Consider the following 26027-nt stretch of genomic DNA (forward strand, 5'->3'; position numbering starts at 1 on the left):
TTCTCCTAGAATTAAAGTGCTTAAAGGGGGGATACACTAAGTTAAAGTAATCATGAACTTCTTTAAAGAACTGGCTAGCTTGCAGATTTCCTGGCACAGCTGTAAGTGCAACATAAACACTTTCTAAAATGGAGCTGGAGAAATTGCCCTTTTAGAGTGACTGGAAATAACCTAGTTGATGAGTAAAGTCAAGTCTGAATTTCGGGAAGCTGGAGCCGTACAGCACGACAAGAGGGAAGACTTCTGCCAGAGTCTTTCAGCCCATTTGTTAATAATAATTGGTCATGCACACAAATGACCGGTTTATCTTGTCCAGCTGTGATTGCCTCAGCTGCGGGCATCACTCCTCGCTCGCTGGGCAAGCGTGATCGATGAGGCTGCTCAGCAAAGGATTCCCTTTTCCAGCGAGCAGACGCGCTCAGCAAGCTCCGGCCGCCGGGGCTCTGCCACCACCGCGCCTGCTGTGTGACCTGCACAGAAACCGTCCCGGGAACGACCGTCGCCTTCCACCGGCGGGACGACCTTCTTCATCTCTTACAAACACAGCAAGCGATTAAGCCAGCCCCATAGCTCGGCAACGGTCAGCCTTTCATTAAGCGCTCTTAAGGTATTATTTACCTAACTATACCCTCAGAGCTGTGTGGTAGACGGTCTCTTACTGTCTGTCAAAGAGTTCATGTAAGGCTTCTGTGCTTAAGCAGACTATTTGAGGCTCAATTGTAGAGTGTGTTTCGGTGATAGTCACTTAGATTATTTGGGATCAATTCTTAGGAGACAATTACTGCATGTTAAATATCTATATCTTAGAATCGGAAACACCGATTGGAAGGGACGCCTGGAGGTCATCTGGTTCAGCTTGCCCTTCAAAGCAGGGCTGCTGTCTGTCCTAAATCAGGTCGGATATATGCTGGGTAGCAAGACGCTCTGTAGCAGCGAGGATAAGAAGCAGCAGTTGCGTGGCTCCAGGTGAAAGGTGATGTTGCCGAAGATCTGAAGGCTCAATTCGAATGCTGGCCAAATCAGTCCAGAGATCTCAAGTTGTCAGCGGAGAAGAAAAACATTTCCAAAAGATAACTTGCTTATACTGGCTGAAAATAAGACCAGGTCCTCCCAGGATGTTTCTCATTGCAGATACACATTGTCGAGAAGTGGTAGTTACAGATGACAGCAGGATTGCTCCCCTTTGACATCTACAGAGAAACGGGTGGCACTTCTTCCACGTCCCAGCAAGGAGGGATACGAAGGGTATCTAGTCGTTCACTTGGCTAAGTGACGCACACCAGGACGTTTTGGTGACTGAGACCCGACCACGACCAGCTACGGTGAACAGTCTTGTGCGAACTGGCAACAGGAATGCTAACGTGTCACGTCTCCTGGAGCAGGGCAAGGCACACCGGTCGTGGACCAAGCGCTCGTCGGCAGATCGTTTAACGCAGTGTGATTATCCCGACTTCTGAGCGAGCTTCGGCTGAGGGCCCTGCACGAAGCAGACCTGGCTGGTTTGACAGTTTCTGAGTCGTCGTCCTTTGTATTATCAACCATGGCTCTACTTTTTCCCTGCCACGTGAACCAGGAGGACAAACTGTGGAGATGTTGACAAGCTGAGTGACAACATTTGGGGAGCGTGCAATCCTTGACTGCTCTAAAGCAGCGACAGTGGGCAAGGACGACTGCAGCATTAAAAGCGTTAAAGACTAGTAGAAAGAAACAAAATGTCCTATCTTTCTTTCCAAAGACAACTGAAGGAAGTTTCTCCAACTCCGTTGCCTAGCAGTTACAGTATCAGAAGAAATATAGCTGTTTCTATCAAATAAAATGCATTTCATTTATAAAAATAGTCAAACATCTTGATTAATTTATGCTAATTTATGTTTATTCTTCTGAATACATAAAACAAATGTGTGTGTTAGTTTAAAAAAGGCATTTTTGCCCAAGTCTTAAGGACAGACAAACCTGTGACAAACACTAAGCTCCTAAAGCCTGGAGTGAAAAAAGCGTTCAGCAAATTGCCCACTTCGGTCTGTTTTTGCAGATGTACAATTTAATTTCAGAGGTTTGGGTTGCTGCCATCGAAGGGAGAACTCATTCAAAGCTGAAAACCAGGCTGGGAGGAGAAAAGGCTGGAAGTATTTTTTACACATTGACAAGCAGCAAGAAAAAGAAGTGAGAGCATGAGATTTCCTCGTTCCGAAAGCCTGAAGGACCCAGTCATTGGAAGGACCCATTTACTTACCACAGAAAGACTCAGGTGGGAAGAGACCCCTCTGGAGCTCTGTAGTCCTAGCCCCTGCTTGCACTAGGGATAACTTTGTGGTTAAATCAGATTGTTCTTGCACTAAACAAACCTGCCTAAAAAGACTAGAGCAGTTCATTCAAGCATGCTTTTATGAATCCACTTCATTTTAGGTTGTATTATTAATTCAAGAAACCACCTTTAAATGCTGTTTTTGCAATCAATTAAATATTCCATTTTCCAAATGACAAGCAAAAAATGCTTCATTCACTACTTCCTAACAAAATAAAATGTAAATGAAGTATCTGAATTAATGCATAACTGTACAGTGCTTGTATAAATGTGAATAGATTAACATATCCACCAAGTTAAAACGACTGCCAATTTTAATGTAAAGTCTATATTTATCAGCATACTCGCATAGCTCCCAGCCAGTGACAGTAAACCTACCAAAATAAAGTACAACTGCAGAATGAAGATTATTTAACCTGTGATTAAAGTCAGCAATTCATATCATTTTGGTTTAAATCAGAACGCTCTCTAATGCTTTTGTCTGTGGAGGTGGAGACCTCAGCTCTGCTCTGAGCGGGCTGGTACCCACAGCCCTCCCCACAGGGCCATAGCTGCCGGGATGAAGGTGTTCAGCGTTGGGCTCTCGAAGTGGTTTCTGCTTCGTGGACGACGTAGAGCTGAACTGGAAGAGGACCTCTACTTGGCTGCTGTGCAATGGCTCTGATGGCCTCTTGGCTGGGCTGTCCACTCTTCCGTTAGTACCAGATGGCAGCCGGTCTTCGGGTTTGCTGGTCATGTTTGTGGTGGAACACGGAGAGCGGAAAATACTGAGAAATAACGGAGATGTTGAAGACAACAACGAGACTAACTTGGAAGAGGAGCTTGCCTGCCAAAGGGTGGTCCCTCACAAACCAGCCAGGCTCTTCCGAAGCTCAGAATCGACGTGGCAATCGGATAGCAACGTGGAAAACGCAGCTCCTTTCCTTGTAACAGCAGCAAGTTGTTATCCTGCTGTTACGCATCCCTACTGCTGGCGTCAGGCACGCTGTGGGCCTGGGGGCTACCGCTGCGTCCGTCAGCCCGCCGAGCCCAGGAACACCGTCTGTGGGAAACGCCGTTTTGCGGCGGCTCTGAAAACAAGGTTGCAAATCTGCTTCGTTGCAAAAATTATACAGCTTGTAACGCGTCATCAGGGGTACAGCCTTAAAGGTGCCAAGTTAACCCTCAGAACTCAAAATACTGGAATTAACATCACCCCTGTGCTGCGCATTACTGACCACCGTAATTGCTTGATGCAGCAGCAGGGAGTAGACTCCCCCCGCAGCTTGCCGCACTGATGCCTCCTGTCCAAACTACTGCTCCTCCTGTCCTCATCCCTTTCCCAAAGACGACTTCTTTTTTGTGGAAACGTACAACACAGGTGCCCCATAACCACCTGGCGCAAACCTACCCGAAGAGCACAGCAGTGTCTCCCGCGCTCTCGGTCTCCCGACCCTGCCGGGTGCAGGCTGCAGCGAGCTGGCTTCTCAACGCGCTTGCGGACCATAAGAGTTCCCTGAAGGATTTTTGACAACCTGAGCCAAATCCAGGGTATGTCACAGTGCATGAGAAGTGCTAAGTAGCCAACCTGTCCTCACATCACTAACCGCCTTCTTTCCAAATATACAGCAGCTTCCCACAGGCGTTGCTACTAGAGCATCAGCCGAGGATGACTTCTTCAACAGCTCCTTCGTCTCCTACCTTGTGTTTGAGGTCTCAGTGTATGTCTGGGGATTCTGGTCCGTTCACTCTTGTTTCCTGTTTTCATATCCCATAAATCTCTTGCTGGCACATGTAGACGCAGTCCGTGTAGCCAGCACCTGCCAGACATTAATACCACGGCGTGACATGCCACGTCAGTGTGCTTGCTTAGGTCATGCATTTCCATCAGCTACTGAGGTCAGCACTGAGTTCCCCTGGGAAGCTGCTCAAGTCAGGATGACAGAAATCAGCCTGGGCTCCGCGGTCACTGGGGAGCAGAGGGGATTAACAGAGTTGGGAGCTGAAGGCCCTGGAGTTGTCTAAAATCAGCTAATAAGCAATGCGTCTCAATGCGTCTCAATGGAAGACTAGGAATTGGCTAAAATTTGCAAGCCCCAGCAGCGTTGCCTGTTTTAATGTGAGTGGCAAGAGCTAGCTGGAAAATGTCTGCTGCTCGCTATCTTTCTAAGAAGCTGCAAAAAAAAATCCTAAAATTCAGTGCTGTTAAATGCTCAGGCTCCAAGCTTCTCAGAAACCTTACCTTCCAACAAGCCATCTTAGAGCAAACTACAGCTTGTCTCCTGCAAGGACTGGCAGAGCTACGTTCTGCCGCCCGACACCTTTTTAACAGGCTGCACGGCTGGAGCGATTTGAGCTTTCACCTTGACAGCCTGTACGGCCGCTCAGGCGACGTGTCAGCCTCGCAGCCGCAGCCGGCGCATCCGCAGCGCGCTCCGCAGCGCTTGCATACAGCAGAGCCGGTCGAATCTCCCGGGATTCGCGACCTCTTCAGCCGCGTCCTGCTACGCCGTTGAAAAACTTTGTCCCCTTCGCCTGCAGCTCCGCTTCGGTTCTGCAAGGGTGTCGTTTCGCAGCCGAGCTGAGGCTGTGGGGTGATGCGGCGGGTACACAAAGCCGCTATGCCACCCTGCGTTTTGCTTATGGCTGCAGTTCTTGGAGCTGCTGTGCCAAGCGTTTTCTTTCCAACCACCCTGACAGCTGCTTGCCCGTGATGGTTATGGTCGTGTCTTTCCCTCTCGCGTCAGAAAGTGCCCAGCCGTGGGAAGCGCTGCGTCGGCTGCGATCCGCGGGGTGCACCCGTGGGTCGCTGAGTCCGTGCCCCCCGCTTCGGTCTCTGTAGTAAGAACCGGGCACGGGCACGTGGGTGTGGGGGTCTCCCTCAAAATCAGCCCTGTGGGGCTCTGGGTACCTCCGTGCTGGTGGTCCCAAAGCCTCTTTTGCCGGCAGCATTCCCGGTTTTTCCTGGGAAGGCTTTACCACGCAGAGAGAGGCGCTCGGGACGCCCGTGCCAGAGGCAGAAGACGACCACCTGGTGCTCCCGAGACTCGCTGGGGGTTCGGAAAGTGGCACGGCTGCCCGGGAGAGATCAAACCAGCTTCCCACCATGTCCTGAAGCAAGCCGGTGCTGGGGTGCTCCCCGGGGAGATGTGGGGTGCGTCTCGATCCCCTGCGGGTGGAACAGATTTTGTCCCCTTTCTCCCCGCAGAAGAGCACAAAACGCTTCGGGGCGCAAGGTACCCCAAAGGTACCGCTTTTGGGGTACCCTCAGCCCGGGAGTAGCCTGACAAGGCGTCAAACGCTGTTGCGGGTTGTTGCCGTGTCCCGGAGCGGGGGGGACACGCTCCCAGGTCGGCTCCCGCTCCTCCTGCCTGCCCTGTTCCCATGGCCCCGGCTTCGTCCTTCCTCGCGGGGCACCCACCTTCGGCTCCCTCCGCCGCTCCCCCCATGCCCCCCCCGGCACCCCGACTGTGATGCCATCCCCTCCCCATTCCGCCACCGCCGGGGCTACCCTGCTGGGCCTGGGGCGGACATGGCGAGGTTGCCCTGCCTGATGGGTGAGAGACACCTGCCCGTGGCCACTAACCGCCCCCCCCGGGGCCACCTCAGGGGCTGCTGAGCACGGGGGGGGGGGGAGGCTGGAGAGGAGGGGGCCCAGCTGGAGGGGATGGAGGGGATGGAGGGACGTCCCCTGCGGAGGGGCACAGCCCCCAGCGTGGTGGAGGGGACGGCTCGCAGGGGTGGGCAGAGGGGCCTACCAGGTGGGTAAGGCTGGGGTTTTGGGGGGGAAAAAAAACAAAAAAACACCCCCAAAACAACTAAAAAAAAAAAAAAAATCCTTCCCCCAAACCAAACCAAGCCCAAACAACGGTCACTCAACCCACAAAAAAATCCCCCAACTTTTAATTTTTTAAAATTTTTTCTTCTTTTTCTTTTTTCTTTTTTCTTTTTCCCTCTTTTTTCTTCTTTTCTTTTTTATTTTTTCTTCTTTTTTCTTATTTTTCTTTTCTATTTTTACATTTTTTCTTCTTTTTTCTTCTTTTTCTTTTTGAACTTTTTCTTCTTATTTTTCTTTTTTTAATTTTAATTTTTTCTTCTTTTAATTTTTTATATTTTTCTTTATTTTTTCTTCTTTTCCTTTTTTCTTTATCCTTTTTTATTTTCTTCTTATTTTCCTTTTTCCTTTTTTCTTTTTTCTTTATCCTTTCTTATTTTCTTCTTATTTGCCTTTTTTCTTTTTTCTTTTTTTTATTATTTTCTTCTCTTTTTTATTCTCTTTTCTCTTTTTTATTCTTTTTTCCCTTTTTTTCTCTTCTTATTTTTTCCCCGCCTTTTCACTCTTTTTCCCCCTTTTGCCCCAGAGCTCCTGGTTCCCCCAGGGCCCTGCAACCAGGGGCGATGGAGGGAGCCCTCAGGCCAGCTCATCCCCGCGCCCCACCAGCTGCTCCTCCGCTTCCACCCACCGCTGCCTCCCGTTGAGGAGGGTTGACCGTTCTCTGCCTTCTCCCCCAGGGCTGCTGACCTTGCTGACGTCCTCCGTCGCTCCGCCGGCGCCTCCGGCTCCGGGCAGCCCCCTGTCAGACGGCGAGTACCGGCTCTTCTTTGCCAGCCTGCGGCCCCCCTGGAAGGCAGAGCTGTCCTGCCGGCTGCGCCAGGCGCTCGGCTGCCTCAGCCCCGCCGTCCTGCAGCGGGACCGCGAGGAGAACCACGGCCGCGTCCCCGGAGGTAGGGGCACCAGCCCAGCGCCGGGGGCAGAGGCGGGCATCGCTCCGGCTGCAGCCGTGCCGGCCGTTCCTCCGCCCCGGAATGCCGCGGGATGGCGGGGCTGGCGGCGGGATGGGTCGCTTTGGGGTCTCCAGCCCAAAGGTCGGCTTGGAGCGGGACGGTTCCCAGCGCTAGAGCACCGTGGCTTTGTGCGAGGGAGTTTGGTTTTGCGGCCTCTCTGGGCACCCCTTCCAGGGCCGCACCGCTTTCCTGGAGAAAAAAAGCTTTTCCTAATGGCCAGCCCTAGCCTCCCACGCAGGAATCTGCAGTTTTTTCCCTCTTGTGCTGTCTGGCACCACCAAGAAGAGTTTGACTTTGTCGTCTTGCAGCTTTCCTTCGGGTCCTTGGGGGCTGCCGTCAACTCACCTCCCCATCTCCTCTTCGCCCAGCTGAGCAAGCACAGCTGCCCCGGCCTCTCTCCACGGGTCACGGGCTGAAAGCCGTGGCCACTTCGGTGGCCCTTCACTGAGCTCTTCACTTTCTCCGCATCTCCCCTGGCGGGGTGGCAGGGGAAAAAAAATGGCCACAGTTTTCTGAAGCTCGCCGAAGCTCATCATCTCTTCCTAACGGTTCATCTTACGACCCGACTGGCTCCTTCCAGCTTGATCTGGGGTTTAATGCAGAAACTTGGCTCGCGGGCTCTCATGGGCCTTTAAGAAAGCTTGAGCTGATAAGCTGCTTTTTTAAGTGTTTAACATTTCAGGAGCCAAGAAACATCCCAGTTCAGAAAGCGCCATAGCAACAGCACCCTTTAAATCTCTGCAGTCATACTTTCCCTGCACCCCTGCATCAGAGAATTTAAGTGGCATAATTATATCTGTGCAGCTGAAAAACTTGGGACTACTTCTGTTGTATTTTTCTTCAGAGGAAAAAAAATAGGAACAATTTTCTCATAAAAAAATATGTCTTTATATTTAGCTATGAACGTCAATGAACTGAATGATCAGCCAACTGTGCTCATTTGGACTGCAGCTTGAGGGCAACTATTTCTTGCTTGTTTCTGCAGCTGTGTCAGGGGAACGGGTCCCACCCAACATCACCAGACCCAGGGATGGGTCCTGGGCTGCTCCCTCGCTCGCGGGCACCTGCAGTCCACCATGCCGTGGCACTAGGTGCCCCCGGGGGCTGCCCCTGGTTCCTCTCCCAGTGATGCCCAGTGCCCTGGCACTGCTCTCTGCCATATCCAACCACTCTCCCACTGCTGCTGCCTCCGGAGGCTCAGCTGCCAAGAGCAGGAGCACCTGGGAACGGCAGGAGATGGGACAGTTTTGCAGGATGCCCTCTTTGCCGCCTTCTCCTCCATCCCTCTGCCCAACAGACCCATCCAGCAGACTTTATTTGCCTCTATGTTCCCTTTTTTCCAGTTTTGGGGCTATTTTGGCAGATGTTGCGGCCAGGCTGAGAGGCCGAGCGGACGCGGCACAGCACGTGCCCTCACATGTTTTGCCTCTACTGTCCTCACAGACAAATGGCAGTGCTGCCTACGTCCAAATATGCACGAGCATTAATTGTGCCTCTTCAGGTGTGGTGCTGAGGAAAGCAGTTACCTTGTGTTTTAAACAAGGGAAGCCTACACGTAGCCTTTCCACGCTCTTTGTTGTGGAAGATGAGAGTGAGGAGGATGCTTCCTGATGAGCGTATGCAAATATCTTGGCTGGCTCCATCTTTTAGTGATGATGCAATTGTCAATTAATTGCCTGCCCCCCTCCATGCTGGGAGCTCCTGCGGGTGGAGCTGGCCACAAAGCCCAGAGGGATGCCTTCCCGACACCCAGCCGGAGCTGTAGCTGTTTGCAACAGACACATGGGCAGGAGGAGCAGAGGAAAGAGGCGAGAGATCATATTGATTAAACTAAGCAGCTAGTGCTGGGAAGGGGCCCCCTCGGCAGGAAGGTCAGAGGACTCAAAGAAAGACGAGTATTTCCATAGGGGAGACGAGCTGAGAGAAAAGAGGAGACGGGGATCAGCGCTACAGGAGGCAAGCTGCTCGTCAGGCTGTGCCATCGGTGTTCAACAGGCTGTGGGAGAGCTGAGCCGTGGTGAAAATCAAGACACCAGCAAAGACAGCTCACAGGAAACTTCATCTGTGCCAAGTTTTCCTTCGCTTCCCAGATGTTGGAATGAAAATGTACTTTTCTTCTCCCCCCACCCCGAAATGGGAAGTTTCTGTATCGTCACAGGAATGGTTTGTGACAGCACACAGCAAGCTGTAATACTCCAGACCTGGCCCGGGAGAGCCAGGCTAACGCTGGCGTTGGCGAACGGTTGGGATTCCTCCCCTGCCCGACGGCAGCAACGCTCCTTTGCGAGTAGTGGCTGCGCGATGGAGTGTAACTCTGCAGCTCCCGGTCTGCGAGCACGGGCGCTGCGCTGGCCGAGTCCGTCCCCCACGTTCTGGAGGGATTTCACAGGGCATCACCAAAGGACAGGGCGGGGATCCGGCGTGTTCCCTGTAAGTTGGGCATTTTTCTGGGCTGGGATCCTGGTAGATATCTGAAATTCTAATTTCGCTGGTGAATCCACGTGCTCAGCACAAGAGAATAAGCGCGTACAGTGTAAAAGGTGGTGTACAAGCAACCAACAGGAGAGCAGTGCGACTTCACTGCTAACCCCCTCCGTCTCAGCCAGCGCTTGACCGGTTTGGTGTGCGCAAAGAGCTGGCTGTGCTAGCTGGGCCAGGCACTCATAGAGCAGAGGGAGCACGAGATTACCCCTCTCCCCAGATCTCCCAGGGTTTTTGGCTTTCCTGCATGGCTTTGGCTACCCTGCGATCGCTGCGGGAGGAGCTGCAGCGTTTGAGCCAGTAGTGTCGGCAGCGCTGGTCAAGACTGTGGTGCACGTGCGTGCGGGCACAGGCTTTGCCGGCAGCATCTCAGCCCTGTGGACTTTCCTCCACCCCCTGCACGGCTGGAATCAACGTCCAACTATTTTGCCCTGAAGAGGTTGTCTCCTCTGGTGTTCCCAGGCCCGGTCTGGTCATCTTTTTAACCCACCACGTCACTTTTTTTTTTTAAACCCTTCAAGGACTAATAACAGAGTCCTCATCACATCCTAGAAACCAGAAGTTTGAGTCTCTTTAAAAGGGAAGATAACTGTGTGAAAAGGGGCAGAAGAATGAACTGAAACCCTGGGTGGTTTGGAGGGAAAGTACATGTGGCGCCTGAGATCGGGAGCTGTAACAGCACAAGGCTGTGATCTCCACTTGGGGACAGACGGCTTTGACTTTCCCTTCAACCACAAGCCGCTCTGAAAACAGCCATCGGAGAGGTCCCCGACTCTTGTTGCACCCGGGCCAAGGGGGCAGATGCCAAAACTTGCGGCCTGGCCCCATCCTGCATCTCTCCCTCACCCCTCTCCAGGGCCAGTCTGCTCTGACTTCCCAGAGGCACCGTGGTTTCAGACCTTCTGCCAGTTCGCCCAGTACCGCTGCTTCAAACGCCAGTTCTACACCAAGGTGGGGAGCAGGATTTGGGACAGGGAGGCGGGGGAAGTATCTCTTGGGAGATGGAAGGGAAGGTAACACAGCGGGACTCATGTTTCTCCCTCTCTCCTCTGCTCAGCGAATCCCGTGCCCGAGCTCGTCTCCTCCGAAAAACCTTCTCCTCCCGACGGAGCGGCCCCGCGTCGTGGTCTTCTGGACAAGGGGCAAAAGCTCCCCTAAGGAAGAAGGTACGGCTGCACCGGGCTGCGCTGGGTGCCCCTGCTTGCCTGCTGATCTCCCGTAGCTACTCGTCCCCCCCCAGCAGCTTTCTGGCTGGCCTCAGCCCCCCCGTCCCACTCTCTCCCCAGCTCCGGGGCAGGCTTCTCTCCTGCCCGCCGATGCCCTGCTGCGCGCCAACGTGGATGCTCTCCTGAAGTACTCCTACGCGCTGTCGGGTCAGAAACCGGTGCCGAAGCGTCTCCCCCTGCCCACCCCGGGGGTGCCGAGACCCCCGCGGGGCCGGGGGCTGCCTGCGCTCCCACCGACCCTGCCGGTGCCGGCTGCCCCTGCCTCCTCTCCTCCCAGGCTGGGATTCCCTGCCCAGGAGGAGCAAACCTGGGAGCAACGCCTGCGGAACGGCGTCTGGCGGCTGATCCGCTTGGCCCTCTCCTTGGAGACGTCCGAGGGCTCTTCTCCGGACTCCGGCGGCAAGTCAGACCCGGGGAGCGCCGAGGAGGGGGTGCAGGATACGGCCCCCCCCCGGCAGGTGAGGGGAGGACCGGTGCAGGGCTGTCCTCGCGCGCACCGGCTGGTAGCCCCGTGGCATTCGTGTCCCTGCCCCGAGCGGCTGGCGAGTGCAGGCAGGCTTTCTGGAGCAAGCCGTCCCGTACGGAGCAGGAATGTACCTGGGGAGCCCCTCAGGCACCCCCCGGCCCGGCACAGAGTGAGCAGGGAGAGGGTGACCCAGCACCGCTAGCGCCTGACGATGTTACTGTCCCTGTGTCCTGAGCAAAGTGCATTGAGGCTGGGCTTTAGCTGTAGGCAGGGCTTTATCCCGCGCACGTGTATCCCCACGCCGCGGCCATCTGCGGTGTGCCGTCACCTCTCCACTCATCCTCCTCCCACCTCGCGTCTCCCAGGAATCTGGATGACCTGCAGAAATAGCTTCCTTGAGAACACGGGTCCCTGGGACGCCGGGGTAAACGTGTGTCCCGCCGTGCTCCTCGCCTCTCCGCATGCAACGTGAAGCAGATGTGTCTTAAAATAGTCTGACCTGAGGAGCGCTCCGAGGAATGCTCCAACCTCACCCAGGCAGCGCAAAAGCAGCCCTGGGCTAGGAAACAGAGCCGGGAGCGCAGAGCCTTGCTCCCGGCCCTGCTGGACCACTACGTCTCCTCGAGCACGTGCACCTCTCTGCACTCCGGATCCGTGCATTGCTCTTCCCAGGGGGTTGCGGTTCCCCGTTCGGGCTTTGAAAGCAGCTGCGTGCCCGTTCAGCACAGGGCCCCGCGACAGGCCAGCTTGCCGCAATCCTTTTACACGCCCTTCTTAGTTCCTCTGGCCTGGGGATGCTTTAGGGGCTTGCCGAGCATCTTGAGCTCTTCTCAGCCGATCTGCCAGGATCCATTCACCTCTGTCCTCAGGCAGCTGGGGCTGGTGAGCCCAAACAGAAATAGACCTGCAAAAGGATGGTGTGTTTTCACTCAAACCTGCTTTTTGGTCCTTTAGGACTTTGTGACTGGGGACCACTTGCTTTGACTGAGATGCGAAGATTATTTTGCTTGCCAAGAGCAAAAAATATGCTGTCTAGATGCGGTTTTCACGGAGAAGTCATTTTGGCTTCGCTCTGTTGCTGGCTAGTGATGTTCTTGTAAGCGCACAGGTTTTGTGCATGATTGCACATCTGTGGTTTCTATCAAAAACACTGCGTACTATACAGTTGAGCCAGAGATCCCACTTCTGCACGTAAAAATGAATTGCATCATGTTGTTAAAAGCTATAACTGTTCTCTTGCAAGGCTGTAACTTATGTCATCCTCCTTCCTAATATTGTAGGAGGCTTTTACTGCCTGGCAAATTTTTCCTGGTGTATGTACGCTAAGGCAAAATTCTGTTTCATTGAGAATATATTCGTTTTCCCTGCCTCTGAAATTGAGCCTTGCTCTGATTTAGTTATATTGGGATTATTGAGGGACTGCTGCGATTGCAGATGACACTCGCTATTCTGCTGCAGAGTTTCTCAAAGACACTAATGCTGACTCTGTGCCTGTAACCTGGCAGCCGAGCCCCATCAATCACGCTAAGCAAAGCTTAAACTGAAGTGAGGATAAAAAGGCGAGATAGACCGCGCCTGTCAGCTTTGCTGCTCGCCACATCCCGCCTCCCCTCCAAGGGACTTCAGAACATGAGGGGCAAAATGCTTTGAGGCATTTCCATTCCAGCAAGAGGAGCCGTGCTGGGTGGGACTGGTCGGTGTGCACAGGTACCGTTCAGCGTCTGGTTTAACACAAGGTGCACGCGGTCGTGATGGGCACGGAATCCAGAGCTGCGTGTCTTCCCTAGGTCTTATGTCCAGCGGGACAGCCATCCCTTCTCGCTCACCCCTGCTTGTGGCAGCTCTACCAGCTTCCATAGTACCTGACGAAGCTAGCTGTGACCTTTAGAGAGAGACAGGGCAAAGGTAGTAATAGAACAAGGTGAAGAATTTGCAGCACGCTTTTGTGGTATTTCTGCCAGCAGTGAATCATTATGGGGGGGGGGGGGGGAAATGTCTCTTATTGCACTTATTTTCAATTTTTAGTCCTTATTGTGCTTTCTGCCCCATGATTGAAGAGCCATCTATTTCCCAGTGTTTCTTCTTCTCTAAGTTACCTATATACCACGATTCAGTCTCGCAATAAGCTAAAGAGAGCTCTGTAGCTCTTACATTATAAAGCCTGCACAACTCTCATTTTCTGTGGCAATTTTCAGTGTCCCTTTAAAACATCCACACGCTCCAGCTCTGCGTGCACCATTCAGCGATGGGCTTCAGCAGTTGGGTACACAGAAGGAGGTCAACCTCCCTTCCCTTCCCTGCTCTTCTGTTTGCACACGAGAATTGCATTTGCCCTTTTTCCCAGGGCTTCCCGCTGTTGCGTTGTTTGTCCGCTGTGACCCCTACGCCCCTTTCAGCGTCACGGCTATCCCGGATACAGATCCCATCCCGTCGGTATTCGCGCGCGGATGCTCGTGGTTCACACGAGCCCAGCTTCCCAGCAAGGCTGAGCTGAGCCCTCCCAGTGGCTGCACCCTCCTCCTCCTGCTTTACTCCTCCAAACAGTCCTCGTGGTGCTTACGTCCTTCATCACCAGCAGCTTTAATTTTAAGATCAGGCCCTTTGTTAAAAATACTGTCCCCAGAAAAAAAAAAACCAAACTCTCTTTGAATTCTCACTACCCCTTCGTAGTTACCTTTTTTACCCTGTGTCTGGTGGTGCGGGATGGGACTCGCTCCCCTGACATTTCTCAGCTGCTTTCAGGAACTAGCTGTCACTTGGCGGTTATGTAGAGGTATCTTTTGGACTTTCAGTGAGGCCAGGACCCAATTTAGTGTCTCCGTATCGCTACCGTGCGCGGCTAGCTGTGAAAGGGGAGCCGTGACAAGGCAGGTTGTCTTCTTGCCACCAGGCTAGAAGTTCACATGCTCCCAGACTTTTGGGACTCTCAAAGCAGGGGTCTTTCAGTGTCCCAGGGGGGCAGAGGTAAAAGGCTGCAATATCATGCGGGTCAGCAGGAGAGATATATTTACAAAATACAGTTTTTCGCACCGTCTGTGCCCCCCGAGCCCTTGGGCAGGTGTTAGGTTCTCGTTCTCCCAATAGCTCCTGCCTTGGGTTACCCGCTGGGTTTGATCTGTGCAGGTACCTAGCCAGCCTGCCTGCCTTCTCGGCACACTGTCCTGGTTTTGGCTGGGATACAGTTAATTTTCTTCTTAGTAGCTGGCACAGTGTGTTTTGGATTTAGTGTGAGAATAATGTTGGTAACACACTGATGTTTTAGTTGTTGCTAAGTAGTGCTTATCCCAGGCTAAGGATTTTTCAGTTCCGCGTGCTCTGCCAACAAGCAGGGGCACAAGAAGCTGGGAGGGAGCATGGCCAGCACAGCTGACCCGAACTAGCCAAAGGGATATTCCATGCCATAGAACGTCATGCTCAGTATATAAACTGGGAGGGAATTGGCCGGGAGGGGCAGATCGCTGCTTGGGTATCGGTCAGCGGGTGGTGAGCAATCATACTGAGCATCACTTGTCTTTTCTTGGGGTTTATTTCTCTCTCTTTTTTTTTGTTATATTCCTTTTCATTACAATTATTATTATTATATTTTTTATTATTATTGCTATAATTTATTTTACTTTAGTTATTAAACCTTTCTTATCTCAATCCATAAGGGGTTTTTTTTCCGATTCACTTCCCCATCCCGCTGGGTGGGCGGGGAGTGAGCGAGTGGCTGCGTGGTGCTTAGCTGCTGGGCTGAGATCACTTGTTCTTTCTGAGGCTGTTAAGAGTGGCTTTTCCCTTAGTGGTTTTAGTTTCCTGCGGCAACCGCCCTAAATCAGAAGTTACAAAGTGCTGGAAAGCTGCTGTTTGCTCCTTATCTTGCTTTCTGCTTGCCTCAGGTATTCACTCCACCTCACACAGCCAGCCAATATCTGGGAGGTTCAGCAGCTGAAAGTTAATGGCCCAAATCCTCGTCCTTACGTCGAGGGAGAGGTGGATGTTGTTAACTTCAGAGATACCACTGGAGTAGGCTCTATGTGTGTCGCTCCATGTCTTGAGATGATAAAGCAAGATAGGCTTTTATCTGAAGTTTTCTCCTTTTGCCTTTGAGCAATTACTGATCTTGGCCCACAGATTCTTCTTAATTGTATTTTTTCACATTCCCTTTGAAACATTGCCTCCCAGTACCTGTTAGGCTTTTTTCCAGGGCAGCGGTTAGGACATTAACGTGCAGGGGGAGGGATTTGCATCAGGAAATCGCTTTAGACAGACCTATCACTTTCCCTGGTGCACGGTGAAACTTCTGCACGCCCACAGACAGCTCAGCAGCGTGTCAGCGAGTGCAGGGGCCCAGCACCAGTGCCGTTACCATTTCCCTGTAACACCTCCGTGACGGGACACAAAGCCCAAGCACTGCCGTAAGGCAGCAGCAGCGGGAGAGTGGCTGGATGCACCAAAGAGCGGTGCCAGGACGCTGGGAATCACTGGGAGAGGAACCAGGGACGCGGCATGGCGGACTGCAGGTGCCCGCGAGCGAGGGAGCAGCCCAGGACCCATCCCTGGCTCCGGTGGTGCAGGATGGGACCCGTTCCCCTGACACTTCTCAGCCGCTTTCAGGCTCTAGCTGTCCCTCGGGGATGATGTAAGTGTATCTTCCCCAGAGGTGGTAAACCGAGTCATACATTTGCAGCTGGGAGGCCAGAAAGCCCCACAGCAGAGATGGAGAGCAGCGATAGAGGAGGAAATGAATGTGGCAGAGCGCGCGAGAGAATTTCTTGGTAACCTCAGGCTGATGGCACAACTGGTGGTTTCCTGGGCGAGCGAGCGGATGCCAGGGACATCTGCACACGCGGCCGACAGCAAAGCCTTGGTAGGTGGTGCGCAGGGATGCGAGGTCTTTTTGATCCGCATGAGCCGATCGTATCTAACGTGGTCTACAATTCTGAAGTTTGTGGTGCTGCAGAGGCTCCTGCCCACACCTGACTTTGTGTCTGCTCTGAACAAGTAGGTCATTAACACTCAGCAGATGTTTTATCGCTACTTATGAAAGCACTCTTTTTAGAAAAGTTCCCTTTTACTGCCTTTTTTGCCTGTAATCCTCTATTTGCATCTTGTTCAGGCTGCACTTGTTGGACCAGTACATGTGTTGGAGAAAGCAAAGGCTGTTAAACCCATTTATTAGCAGTTGCTTTCTAAGCCTCAGGTTGTTATTTATTTGCTATTTTTAAAAAAGTACAGCAAGCTGGACAGTTTTCTTCTTTTTTCTACCTCAGTGATGAAAACACCAGAGCTATTCATATCATTTTTAATTACTGTTAATGTGCCTCTCACTTTACTGGCTTGATCATCCTGGTGTGATGAAGAAGCAATCAAATCACAATGTGCCACTGGAATAACAAGCAAGTAGTGGAACACTAGCCAACAATGACATATTTGTGGATAAATTTTTTCAGATAAGTTTGGAGAATAATATCAGGGTCATTAATTGAAATCTGTGAGTCCCATCAGGGTGACCTAGCCAGTTTACCAACTCTTGAAGGCAAAGATCCAACTGTGCCTAAGCAGTCAAACATCTGAGCGGTGACAAGAACTCCCTTCGGCTGCCACAGATTTGTCAGCAAAGTGGACCGAACACTTGTTCTCCTGGGCTAGAACTGCTTAAGAGAGAAATCGTCCGTGTTAGGTAATCCCCACACAAAAAGCAATCCTTTACGGAAGATAAACGCTAGGTGTGCCTTGGGGGCTGTCACGGGTTCTTCTCTCAGCGGTGTCCAGCTCCCAGTCACAGAAAAATGCTAGAGGGTTGAATCAAACAACCTTAGAGAAGATTTTCGAGTGGGATGAGCACAGACTTTTTGCTCTAAATTTAAAATTTCCTGTTCTTGGTATCCTAAATGGTCTGAATGTTTACAGAGGAAACAAAAAAAAAAACCCAAATAAAAAGGATCATGTGGAGCCATGGGATGGAGGAGTGGACATGAGGGATCTTACAGCTTCTGGAAGTGCTTTCTGCAGGGTAGGTGGGCTTTGTTTCTTTTTTTTACTGGCACATTTTAATTCTTTCCAGCTTTGCCTGAAAGAGTTGGTGTCTGTCACTGCTGTCCTCAGTTCACATTCTTTCGTCTTCTCTGAACTCGGACCTTCCCTCCACGAACCTCTAACCGGGTTGGTGACACTGTGGTGCATTGCAGTAAGAGACCCACAGGCTTGCAATACGTAGACTTCCAGGTTTTCAGCTGTCCTCGGTTTTTCAGTGGACGTGGTTATGTGCTGTGGCTCGGCACCACAGTAATTTGTTCAGACATCTGTATGCACAGAATACCATTAGCAGCCTGTCCGCAGCGCAGTACAGGCGGTGTGGTGAAGGAACATCTTTGCTTGCCCTGATGCAGGCTAGAGCAGCATCTGCCGCGCTGTGATAAGACAAATTTGACTGTAATGCCTTTAAAAAAATTCTAGTACTCGTGTTTTCTGTGACTAAGGTTTCCCAGGTTCTCTTGCAGTATCTAAGTGAGACAGATACCTTCAGAGATCCTGACGTGCTCACTTGCTGCTGGTTGGTGTGAACTGTTTGGGCACAGGATCACTTGTGTCCGACCCACTGCGAGCTCCTTCATCCATGTGTGGGACAGGGCCCAGGGATCTGTTAAGGAGCTGCACGAAACTTCTTCCTATTAGTAGCCCTAACGCTCACCCATGTTGTCCTACGTGAGCGCACATCCAAACCCAGTGCCAATGCCAAGCAGCCGCGCGTTCCTGTACATACGGTGGGTGTATGATTCTCACGCGTCCGTGGATCTGTGAACACCAACCAGTCCTTACAGCTTGATTTCTTCACACGCCGTGTAACCGCAAGAGTGGGGAGGTTGATCTCTTTTAGCCTTCAGGCCTGGCAATTGCTCCGATGACTCACGCTGGCTTTCCTGCTCAGCACAGGACGTGAAGCCATGCCTGGCAAGCCTGGAGGGAAAAACACTATGGTGTGGCTGAGCTACAAACCCTTCTCCTAAGAGAAATCTGGGATAACTTTTTGGAGTCTCCAAGCTGCGGAGAAACCACCCCATCAGCTGCTCCCATGCTAAATACCCTTCGTGTCAGGAACATGTAGATAATTTCTGGTTTGAATGGATCTCACCCCAAATTCTAGTCACCAAAAGCCTGCTGACGAAGAGAGACTTCCAGCTGATCCTCACCTTGGTAAAAATACTGACGGACTGAGCGGCCACCCGCTGTGTCTTTGCTCAGCTAAGTAAAGCTTTTTTAGCTTCTCGCTCTAGGTGAAAGTTTTCCAGGCCTTAAGAAATCTCATCTTCATGAACTTCCTCCTGGTTCTCCACCTCTTTTTTACCTTTTTAATGCTAATCTGAAGGTCTCCAAGAAGTTTCAGCTACTCTTAGGAAAACTTCATACCGGTTAGCCCATGCATGGATTTTAAGAGCATTTTAACATAAGCAATTGCTGCTCTTATCTTCTTCTGAATTTCTGGCAGATCAAAGTTTGTTTATTTATCACTGGTTTTGTTTCCAGACACGGAAGACAAATATTTAATGAGCATTTTTACCTCTTCTTCATCATTGCTGATAATTGCCACCATCGCTGTCTAATAACAGTTCTGTACCATGTCTACAATTTCTACTGTTCCTAAGAGATGCAAAATATTCTTATTGTCCTTACCCCACTGTCCTTGAATTTTCTACCTCTAGCTCCCCATGTCGGTTTGGATGAACAGTTAACTCATTGTTACCGTTTTTTTCCCCTTTCTGTCAAATCCATGGGCTCAAGCAGGAGGGAGGTTTCATAAGTTACATGCTCCAGACGCGAATGGGGCTGCCCCATGGTCAACACTCAGCAGACCTCCAACAAACATCTCCTTGCTGTGCGCTCAGGTGGACAAAACGAGGCAGCAGCTGCTGCAGGGCCGCTGGGACCGTTCCCCAAGCTCTGCTCCTCGTCCAGCCCCTCTCGCATGCTCCTGAATGCACACACAACCCCGTAGCCTCCGTGTTACACCGGCACGTACAGACTCCGCAGATGCCCCCGTTCCTCCGTGCAGTTTGGCCAAGAGTCCAAGGTCTCTTTGGGAAGGGTTTTTTTTGCCATGCTTTGGGGTTGTTTTTTCCCCCTTTCAGTTTTTAACTAAAGGTCTATCTCCAGCTTGTGACAAGAGATGAGACTTGACTTTCTCTGTCCCTTTCTTTGTCAGCCTTTTAGCCCTGAAGAAGGACGAGGCAGTGATAATCCTGTGCTATGCAATACTGGAGGGAAACTGCCTCTCGTCGGTGGTCACCCAGGCCTGGAAGGAGATGGAAGAAAGAGTCCTTGGGTTCGGAGATTCGGTAAAGATGCCGGTGTCCACCTTTGATCCCCAGTGTGTGCAGGGCTCCCTGCAGCGCTGACCACGATGCTCCAGCGGCCAGAGCTCGTCAGCGCTGTCCTTTCGGGTGCTCCCTCCCGGGAGAAGCTGAGCTGGGTGACCGGGGAGCCAAGCTCCAAGCCAGGGATATGGGAGCTCCTCGGTCTCCTTCTTCGCCCCTGACGTCCCCGCTGCATCCACCCCAGGTGTGCGACAGCCTTGGGCGGCATCACGTGGACCTGTGCCCTGACTGCGCTTTCTGCTCGCTCAAGAGGGAGCAGTGTCTGAACATCAGAAACCTGGACCGCGTTCGCTGCCAGACGGGCAGCTTCACCGCCTACATCAACCCCCAGATCTCAGCCCAGCGCCGGGCTGCAGGCAACGAGGTACCGAGCGCGCCGCGTGTCCTGCCGGCCTCTGAGGAGGAGGATGGACTGGGCGGTGGGGAAGGGGAGGAAGAAGCACGGCTCTCTTTATCCCAACCCTTTGCAGACCAGCTCCCCGGAGACCTCGGAGTACTATGGCAGAGGGCTGAGGATGGAGTACTGGTGCAGCCGGATTGCCACCCACGGCTGCGAGGACCCTCGTGTGACCCTCTGGCTGAAGGCAGAGTACGCTGCCTTCCAGGATGGAGATGCCCCGAGCCAGGTGGGTGCCCAGTGGATGCTCCCATCCCTCCTTCTCCTTTCCTTTCTCTGGCCTTCATTCCCATCTCCACAGATATGCGACTCAGACGGACTTCGGCACCCCAACTACTGCATGTTCAAGAGCCACCAGTGTCTCCAGCAGAGCCTCTACAACCAGAGGGTGAGGAGCAGCCCGCACTGTCCTTTACACAGCCTTCTCCTCCGTGGCTGGTCGCTCCACAGCCAGCCCCGAGTCCCTGCAGGACTCGCTGGCCCACTGCTTTTCCCTCCAGTAGGACAGAATTGGATGTGGTTTATGGGGGGCAGGGTGGGGAGGTGACAGATAGTGACCCAAGCACAGCTGGCATGTAATTGAGGCGGTGGGATTTGTAAGAGATGACAGCGGAGACGGCCACTAACGTTGAGGCAGAGGAGCTGTGGGGAGCCTCTCACCCATCGGGGTATCCCTGTATATCCCTGCATCTACTGGGTGGTAACAAAAAACAAAAACACCAGAGCAGGACAGAGGACTAGCACGTGTCTTAGGAAACACACAGTTCAGCTGTCATCCCCTCCCTCCCACTTCACAGCTGGTTCTCCCCTCTTCCTTCTGGTGCCCCATCATCCCAGCCTCCAGATGCCGGCCGTCATGGGAGTCCTCCGTCCTCGGGGGGGAAGGATGGGCAGTGGTATCAGTCCCAGGAACTCAGTCTCTCCTTGTAGGTGTCTCGCCGCGGCTGCCACAGAAACGAGACGTACCGGGTGCTGAGTGAGAAGGAGGGAGAGGAGGAGGTGCGGCTCTGGCGTCAGAGGTTCCTCAGCCTCACCAAGGGGTGATGCACGGAACCAGGTGGGTGCGCGGGAAGCACAGGGCTCCCGAGTAGGCTCTCGTGGTGGGGCAGAGAACCTGGATAGACTTGGACAGCTCTTCCTAGACCCCTTGCTGGCCAGCCAGCTCATCGTGGCCAGATCTCACCTTCCGAGCACCCGCTCTGCACTGGCGGCAGCGTGAAGGGAGCCTGGCTCAGCAGCATTTCACCGTGGCACCTGCTGGAACTCCTCCTGAAAACGTTTTCTGCAGCCAGAGGAGCAGCTGAACACCAGAGAAGGCATCAGCCCTGGGAATCTGGATTTAGAGCCACTGGCCCAAGCGTCCTTGTCTGAAATTCCCAGCCATCTTCTCGCCCTTCTGTAGTTCTCCCAAGGATGAGTCTGAATGTATAAAGAGCCCATTTGGCCCACAAAGCTAATTTTCTCCCTTCTCTCTGATGCCGTCGTTCCATTGGACCCCTCAGTGACCCCCCTCATGTCCGAGGTGGGTCCCCATGCCCCCCTGCTCCGCGCCCTGGTGTTTCTCACTCGCTGCAGCCCATGTGTCCCCTGAGCACAGGGACTCCAGCGCAGCCTCGTCCCCTTCCATCCCACGGGAGGGAGCACAGCCAGGTACCCTCCAGGTCCCAAACACAGCGTGTGAGGAAGGAGCTAACGTACGCACTCTGCTTTCCGTTGCAGCTGGTTTATTTCTAAAGTTTAAGGGTTTATTGGGCCTGTGTCCTCCAACCCTCCGTCCGGAAAAACAATTCAAACCACAAAAAGCCCAGTGAGGCTGGCGAGAGCGTGCTGGGTGGGGGGCACAGAGGAGCCGATGGCACCCCCGGAGCCAGGGGCTGCTCTCCGGCAGGGCAGCAAAACCCCACATCTCCTCCGCTCCTTCTCAGGCTGTGCGTATCCCCCACACCTTCCCCTGCTTCCCCGCGTCTTTCCCTGGACTGCCCTCTCCCTGTGACCTTGCAGTCCCCCCGGCAGCCTCCCACCGCCCCGGCACGCTCCCCCTCAGCGGCAACTGTGCATCTCCACGAGGTGCCGGCACTGCTTGCACTTGACGGAGCAGCACCAGCGGAATTTGCAGCTGCACCGCTCCACCACCTCCTCCTGGGCCGTGTCGAAGCCCCTGCCACAGCACAGGAGCTCGCAGCCGTCCATGGCCGGGGATGTCCGGTTGCACCGGCGGCCAGAGGTGCCGAAGACCCCGCGCCGGGGGTCCCGGTTGCAGAAGTCTGGGCTGGCCATCAGGTAGACCAGGTCGTGAGCCGTGTAGGGCTTGAAGCGAGAGCTCTTGGGCACCAGGAGCTTGCGGGAGCCGACCTGTTTGGGGTGAACCTCCGTCGCCCCCTCGAACTTTTCCTTGAGGACGTTGCCCACCTTGCGGAAGGGAGGCATGACCTTCCAGCACGTGCGCACCTCGCAGGAGCCCGACACGCCGTGGCACTTGCACTCCACCTTCATGTGGGACAGGAGAGCCTGGGGAACGGGAGGCAGCTGCCAGCCGGACCCGGGACACCCTGCCCTACAACTTCCACGACTGCGGGCCCCCCAGCAGCTGCCGTTCCCCCCCGCACCTCCCGTGGGGCTGGGGGATAGGATCAGCCCCAGGGAAGGGAAGGGAAGGGAAGGGAAGGGAAGGGAAGGATGGGAGCAAAAAAAGTCTTTTTAAGCCAGGCCAGTATGAAACAGAAGGGGATTCACTCTGTGGGAAACAGGCTGGCTTGCATCTGTAAGAGAAATCCCTGAGGCAGGGGAAGAGACGGGGATCTGCTCTGACCCACGGGGCTGTGGGGAGTGGAACAGATCTGCCCAGAGCCAGAGGATGCTCAAAGAAGGGACCAGACCTGACAATGGCCCCTGCAGAGGATGGTGTCTTTGCAAAGGAGGGACTGGAGGGGCAGGGAAGCCCTTCAGAGCAGAACGGGGAAATTTCATTTCCTTTGCAGAAAAGGCCAAGGGATGTAAATCCCAGCTGGGCTCAGTAAAGAAAGGGACTCTGCACAGAGGTGGGTAGGGGAGGCTGGGACCCCTCCGGGAGCTCACGGCTGCCCCGAGCTGCTCCTCAGGGTAAAGGGGCTGGACCGAGGTCTGCCTAGCCAGGGAGAAGCTCCTGAAGCCGGGCTTGCTTCCCAACCCTTGTTCCTGCACTTACCTTCCTCCCAGCCTCATTGTTGTGCAGGTTCATGAGCACTCGGCTGGAGGAGATGCCGCGGCTCCTCTCAGGGTTGTCTACGAAGGCTTGAGAAAAGGCAATCCCGTAAGACAGGTTATCAGAGCAGCCCGACCATTGGAAACCTGCAGAGGGAAAGCGGCCATGAAATGAAGAAGGAGAAGCCCTGGCAGGAGCTCCCAAAGGGCTGAGGAGAAGGGAGGCGTCTCCTCCCCTGCTGAGGGTCTTCCCCAGGGATCTTCTCCTCTGCCATCCCCTCCCTGCCACCGGCCTCCTCCTTCACCTTCGGCGCTGACTCCTCGGATCTTGCGGTCACAGCCACACTTCTCCAGCTCCCCACGGCTGCAGGCGTGAGTGACAGCAAAGGCAACGCCGGCGGCGGAGATGGCGTGGATGAAAGCAGACTCCCGCGTGCCTGCAGCGGGGTGAGAAATGGCTGTTTTGGGCGCACAGGCAAATCCTTTTTCCCTGGCCTGCAACAAAAAGGGACTGTAGCTTCAGAGAATAAGGTTTGATTTGAGCTGCTGCTCCAAAGGGCTGGGCTGGTGGCAGGGTGGAGGAGAAGATCTATCGGTATGCAGAGATGGTACCCAGGATGGTCCAGACGGCACCAAAGAGCCAAGCCTGGCCAAATGAGGAAGGAGTTTAGCCAGAATATTAATATTTGTAGCAGCATGTGCATTTGGTTCAGTTTGCTCTGTTTTGACAGCTTTGTTAGCATGCGGAGGAAGGCACTGGCCACTCTTGGGCTGGTCCCAGTGTGGCACTTGCACACTAGCCCGGGAAAGGCTGATGCGTCAAGGGGACCCCGTGGGCATACTGAAGGGACCCCCACGCCAACTCTGCCTGCGCCACCTCCCCCTCGCTGACCTTGGATGGCGACCTGGCCGAAGACCTGCAGCCCCTGCAGGATGGAGCAGTTCCACCGGCGAGACTGAAACTGGTGCTGGCACTCCTCGACGGCCAGCTCCGCGCCTCGCTTCACCGCATCCATGGCTCCCACCCGCCGCCGGCAAACGCGGACCTGCTCTTCCACCAGCCCCGGCAGACCCTCGCAGCCACTGGGGTCCCGGAGGACCGCCCGCAGAGAAGGCTGTTTGGCCAGGTACCTGTGGGGCAGGGGAGAGATTCAGTTGCAGATGGGCTAGAGCCAGGGCCGTGTCTGCAGGGGGCTAGCCCTCTATAGCCTTATTTTAGTGCAGAAACAGGGCAGGGAAGGGGATGTGCCGCCTCTCGTCTGTGCCGAATTGGACATTCCTGCTCCCCATCCCGGTCTGCGCCTCTTCAGCTTCGCCATCCCTCTCCCGTCATGCTCCCAGAGATGCCCCTTCTAATGTGCTGCCTTCGGGTTGCCCAGGTTCCCCCCTCCACCCTTTTCTCACAGATCTGTCTGTTTTCTTGGGAGGCAGCACCACCCCAGGTGACTTTCCGATCCAGACAGTACAAGTGCAAAACATACTCACAGCCAGGTCACGGCAAGGACGTGCTGCATCGGGACCAGCACCACGTACAGCCACACCATCTCCATCCCGTCCCTGGCAAAACTCCACGTTCAGCCACGGCGCAGCAGCCGCCTGAATCCCCTCCTGCGACTTCCCACTGCCTCTGCCCGACAGTTGCTCTCCCAGCAGCTCCGGTCCGGCACTGCAAAGCACGCGTAGCCCCTGCCCTGGGCAACGACCACGGGCTGCCCTGGTGTGCCTGCCAGCATCGGAGACCCGGTGTCCCGCAGAAACCTGCCGGGTTGGCCCTGTGAGGGCATCCGCGCCGGTGCTGTTCCCCACCTACAGCTGGGGCAGCATCGTGGGAGAGCTCTGAACTAGGGCTCTGGGGTGGGAATCCGTCGGAACGAGCTCACATGGCCGGGGACAGCATCAGTGTCAGACCCCCGGTCTCTGCAGTCCTGTCAGCAGACGATCTGGTTGCCTTCTTCCCCAGTCAAGTCACTTCAGCAGCAGGGAGCAGCCCAAGACCCGGTCAGCTGTAAACAGATCCTTCCACACAAGAAAAACTTGGCAGCACCAAGCAGAACCATCAACTCGTCATCACTTTTCACCAAGCCCTTTGGGGAGCCGGAGAGTTTCCCTGCGGTGATAGCTCATGGGAGCAGAGAGGGGAAGACCCGCCGCCTCCCTCATCCCCAGCCGCCGTCCTTGAGGACCCTCCCTCATCTGCCTCCTCCGGGCTGGAGATTCTTCTTTTCTAACCTGCAGCCCACATAGCTACGGCAAACAGACGCAACCCGGCTGCTCCCTGGCTCTCTTAACTCTTTCCCTGGCAGGTCTCCCTTCAGCCCCCTCATTTTCTTCCCCATGGCAAGAGGGACAGTCCTTGTCCTTCTCCTAAGCAGGCATAACGGGGTGGCTGCCCCTCTTCTCAGTGGCTAGCCCTTTCCTAAGAGCCCCTGGGAGTCCAGGAAAATGTGAGTTGTGCGACTGGGGAGCTGAAATGTCCTGGGAGGAAAGCCTGCCGTTCCCCCAGCAGGCCTGGGAAGTGTCAGCTGTCCCCACTGCCCTGGAAGGTGAAACTTCTCACGCAGCCTGGAAGTTTCTGCTTCTCCTGTCTGAATCATTCGGAAAGTGACATACGGCTGCCCTGGCCCTGCTATGGTTCTTCCACCACGGCCCCGCATGTGGATTCACCCCTTTGCTGTGCTCTTCCACATTTCCCTGCACAGAGCGAGCTGAAGAATATTGGGCTTTATCAATCGTCCTTTCAAACCTGAGCAGCCCCTCCGTTGTAGCACGCTTTCCACCCTTCTCCTTCCCTTCCCAGCTACCCGCATCCCTCGTTCTGTTGGGTCCTTGCTCCTGCTTTCTGGAGTCAGCGCTC

The 26027-nt window shown here is 54.0% G+C and overlaps 3 protein-coding genes across 4 annotated transcripts in view; 2 read left to right on the forward strand and 1 right to left on the reverse strand.

Moving 5' to 3' along the window:
- NOP2 (NOP2 nucleolar protein) overlaps nt 1-26027 on the forward strand; it is a 96781-nt gene that overhangs the window by 11559 nt on the left and 59195 nt on the right. The gene's annotated exons all lie outside the window — the stretch shown is intronic.
- Nucleotides 5349-21433, forward strand: LOC115343923 (acrosin binding protein). Its single transcript, XM_041124959.1, has 11 exons — nt 5349-5438; nt 6797-7009; nt 10407-10501; nt 10608-10716; nt 10837-11234; nt 11750-12159; nt 19425-19557; nt 19781-19960; nt 20067-20222; nt 20295-20381; nt 20924-21433. Exons 1-11 carry the CDS (start codon nt 5432-5434, stop codon nt 21035-21037), a joined length of 1902 nt encoding a protein of 633 aa, XP_040980893.1. The 5' UTR covers nt 5349-5431; the 3' UTR covers nt 21038-21433.
- LOC115343886 (protein Wnt-4a-like) lies at nt 21427-25958 on the reverse strand. The gene is made up of 5 exons (XM_030020458.2): nt 24659-25958; nt 24066-24304; nt 23479-23610; nt 23178-23320; nt 21427-22501 (listed from the first exon to the last, which is right to left on the reverse strand). Exons 1-5 carry the CDS (start codon nt 24721-24723, stop codon nt 22034-22036), a joined length of 1047 nt encoding a protein of 348 aa, XP_029876318.1. The 5' UTR covers nt 24724-25958; the 3' UTR covers nt 21427-22033.

The sequence above is a fragment of the Aquila chrysaetos genome, chromosome 7 (assembly GCF_900496995.4).
Source record: "Aquila chrysaetos chrysaetos chromosome 7, bAquChr1.4, whole genome shotgun sequence".
Taxonomy (NCBI): domain Eukaryota; kingdom Metazoa; phylum Chordata; class Aves; order Accipitriformes; family Accipitridae; genus Aquila; species Aquila chrysaetos.

Bases quoted from the DNA above. Each gene is read 5' to 3' on its own strand.
- LOC115343886 (XM_030020458.2), bottom strand. From the start codon at position 24,723: ATGGAGATGGTGTGGCTGTACGTGGTGCTGGTCCCGATGCAGCACGTC. The intron at 24,305-24,658 runs GTGAGTATGTTT...CCTGCCCCACAG, and splicing joins GTCCTTGCCGTGACCTGGCT to GTACCTGGCCAAACAGCCTT. The intron at 22,502-23,177 runs GTAAGTGCAGGA...CCCGTTCCCCAG, and splicing joins ACAATGAGGCTGGGAGGAAG to GCTCTCCTGTCCCACATGAA.
- LOC115343923 (XM_041124959.1), top strand. The intron at 19,558-19,780 runs GTAAAGATGCCG...CATCCACCCCAG, and splicing joins TCCTTGGGTTCGGAGATTCG to GTGTGCGACAGCCTTGGGCG. The intron at 19,961-20,066 runs GTACCGAGCGCG...AACCCTTTGCAG, and splicing joins GCCGGGCTGCAGGCAACGAG to ACCAGCTCCCCGGAGACCTC.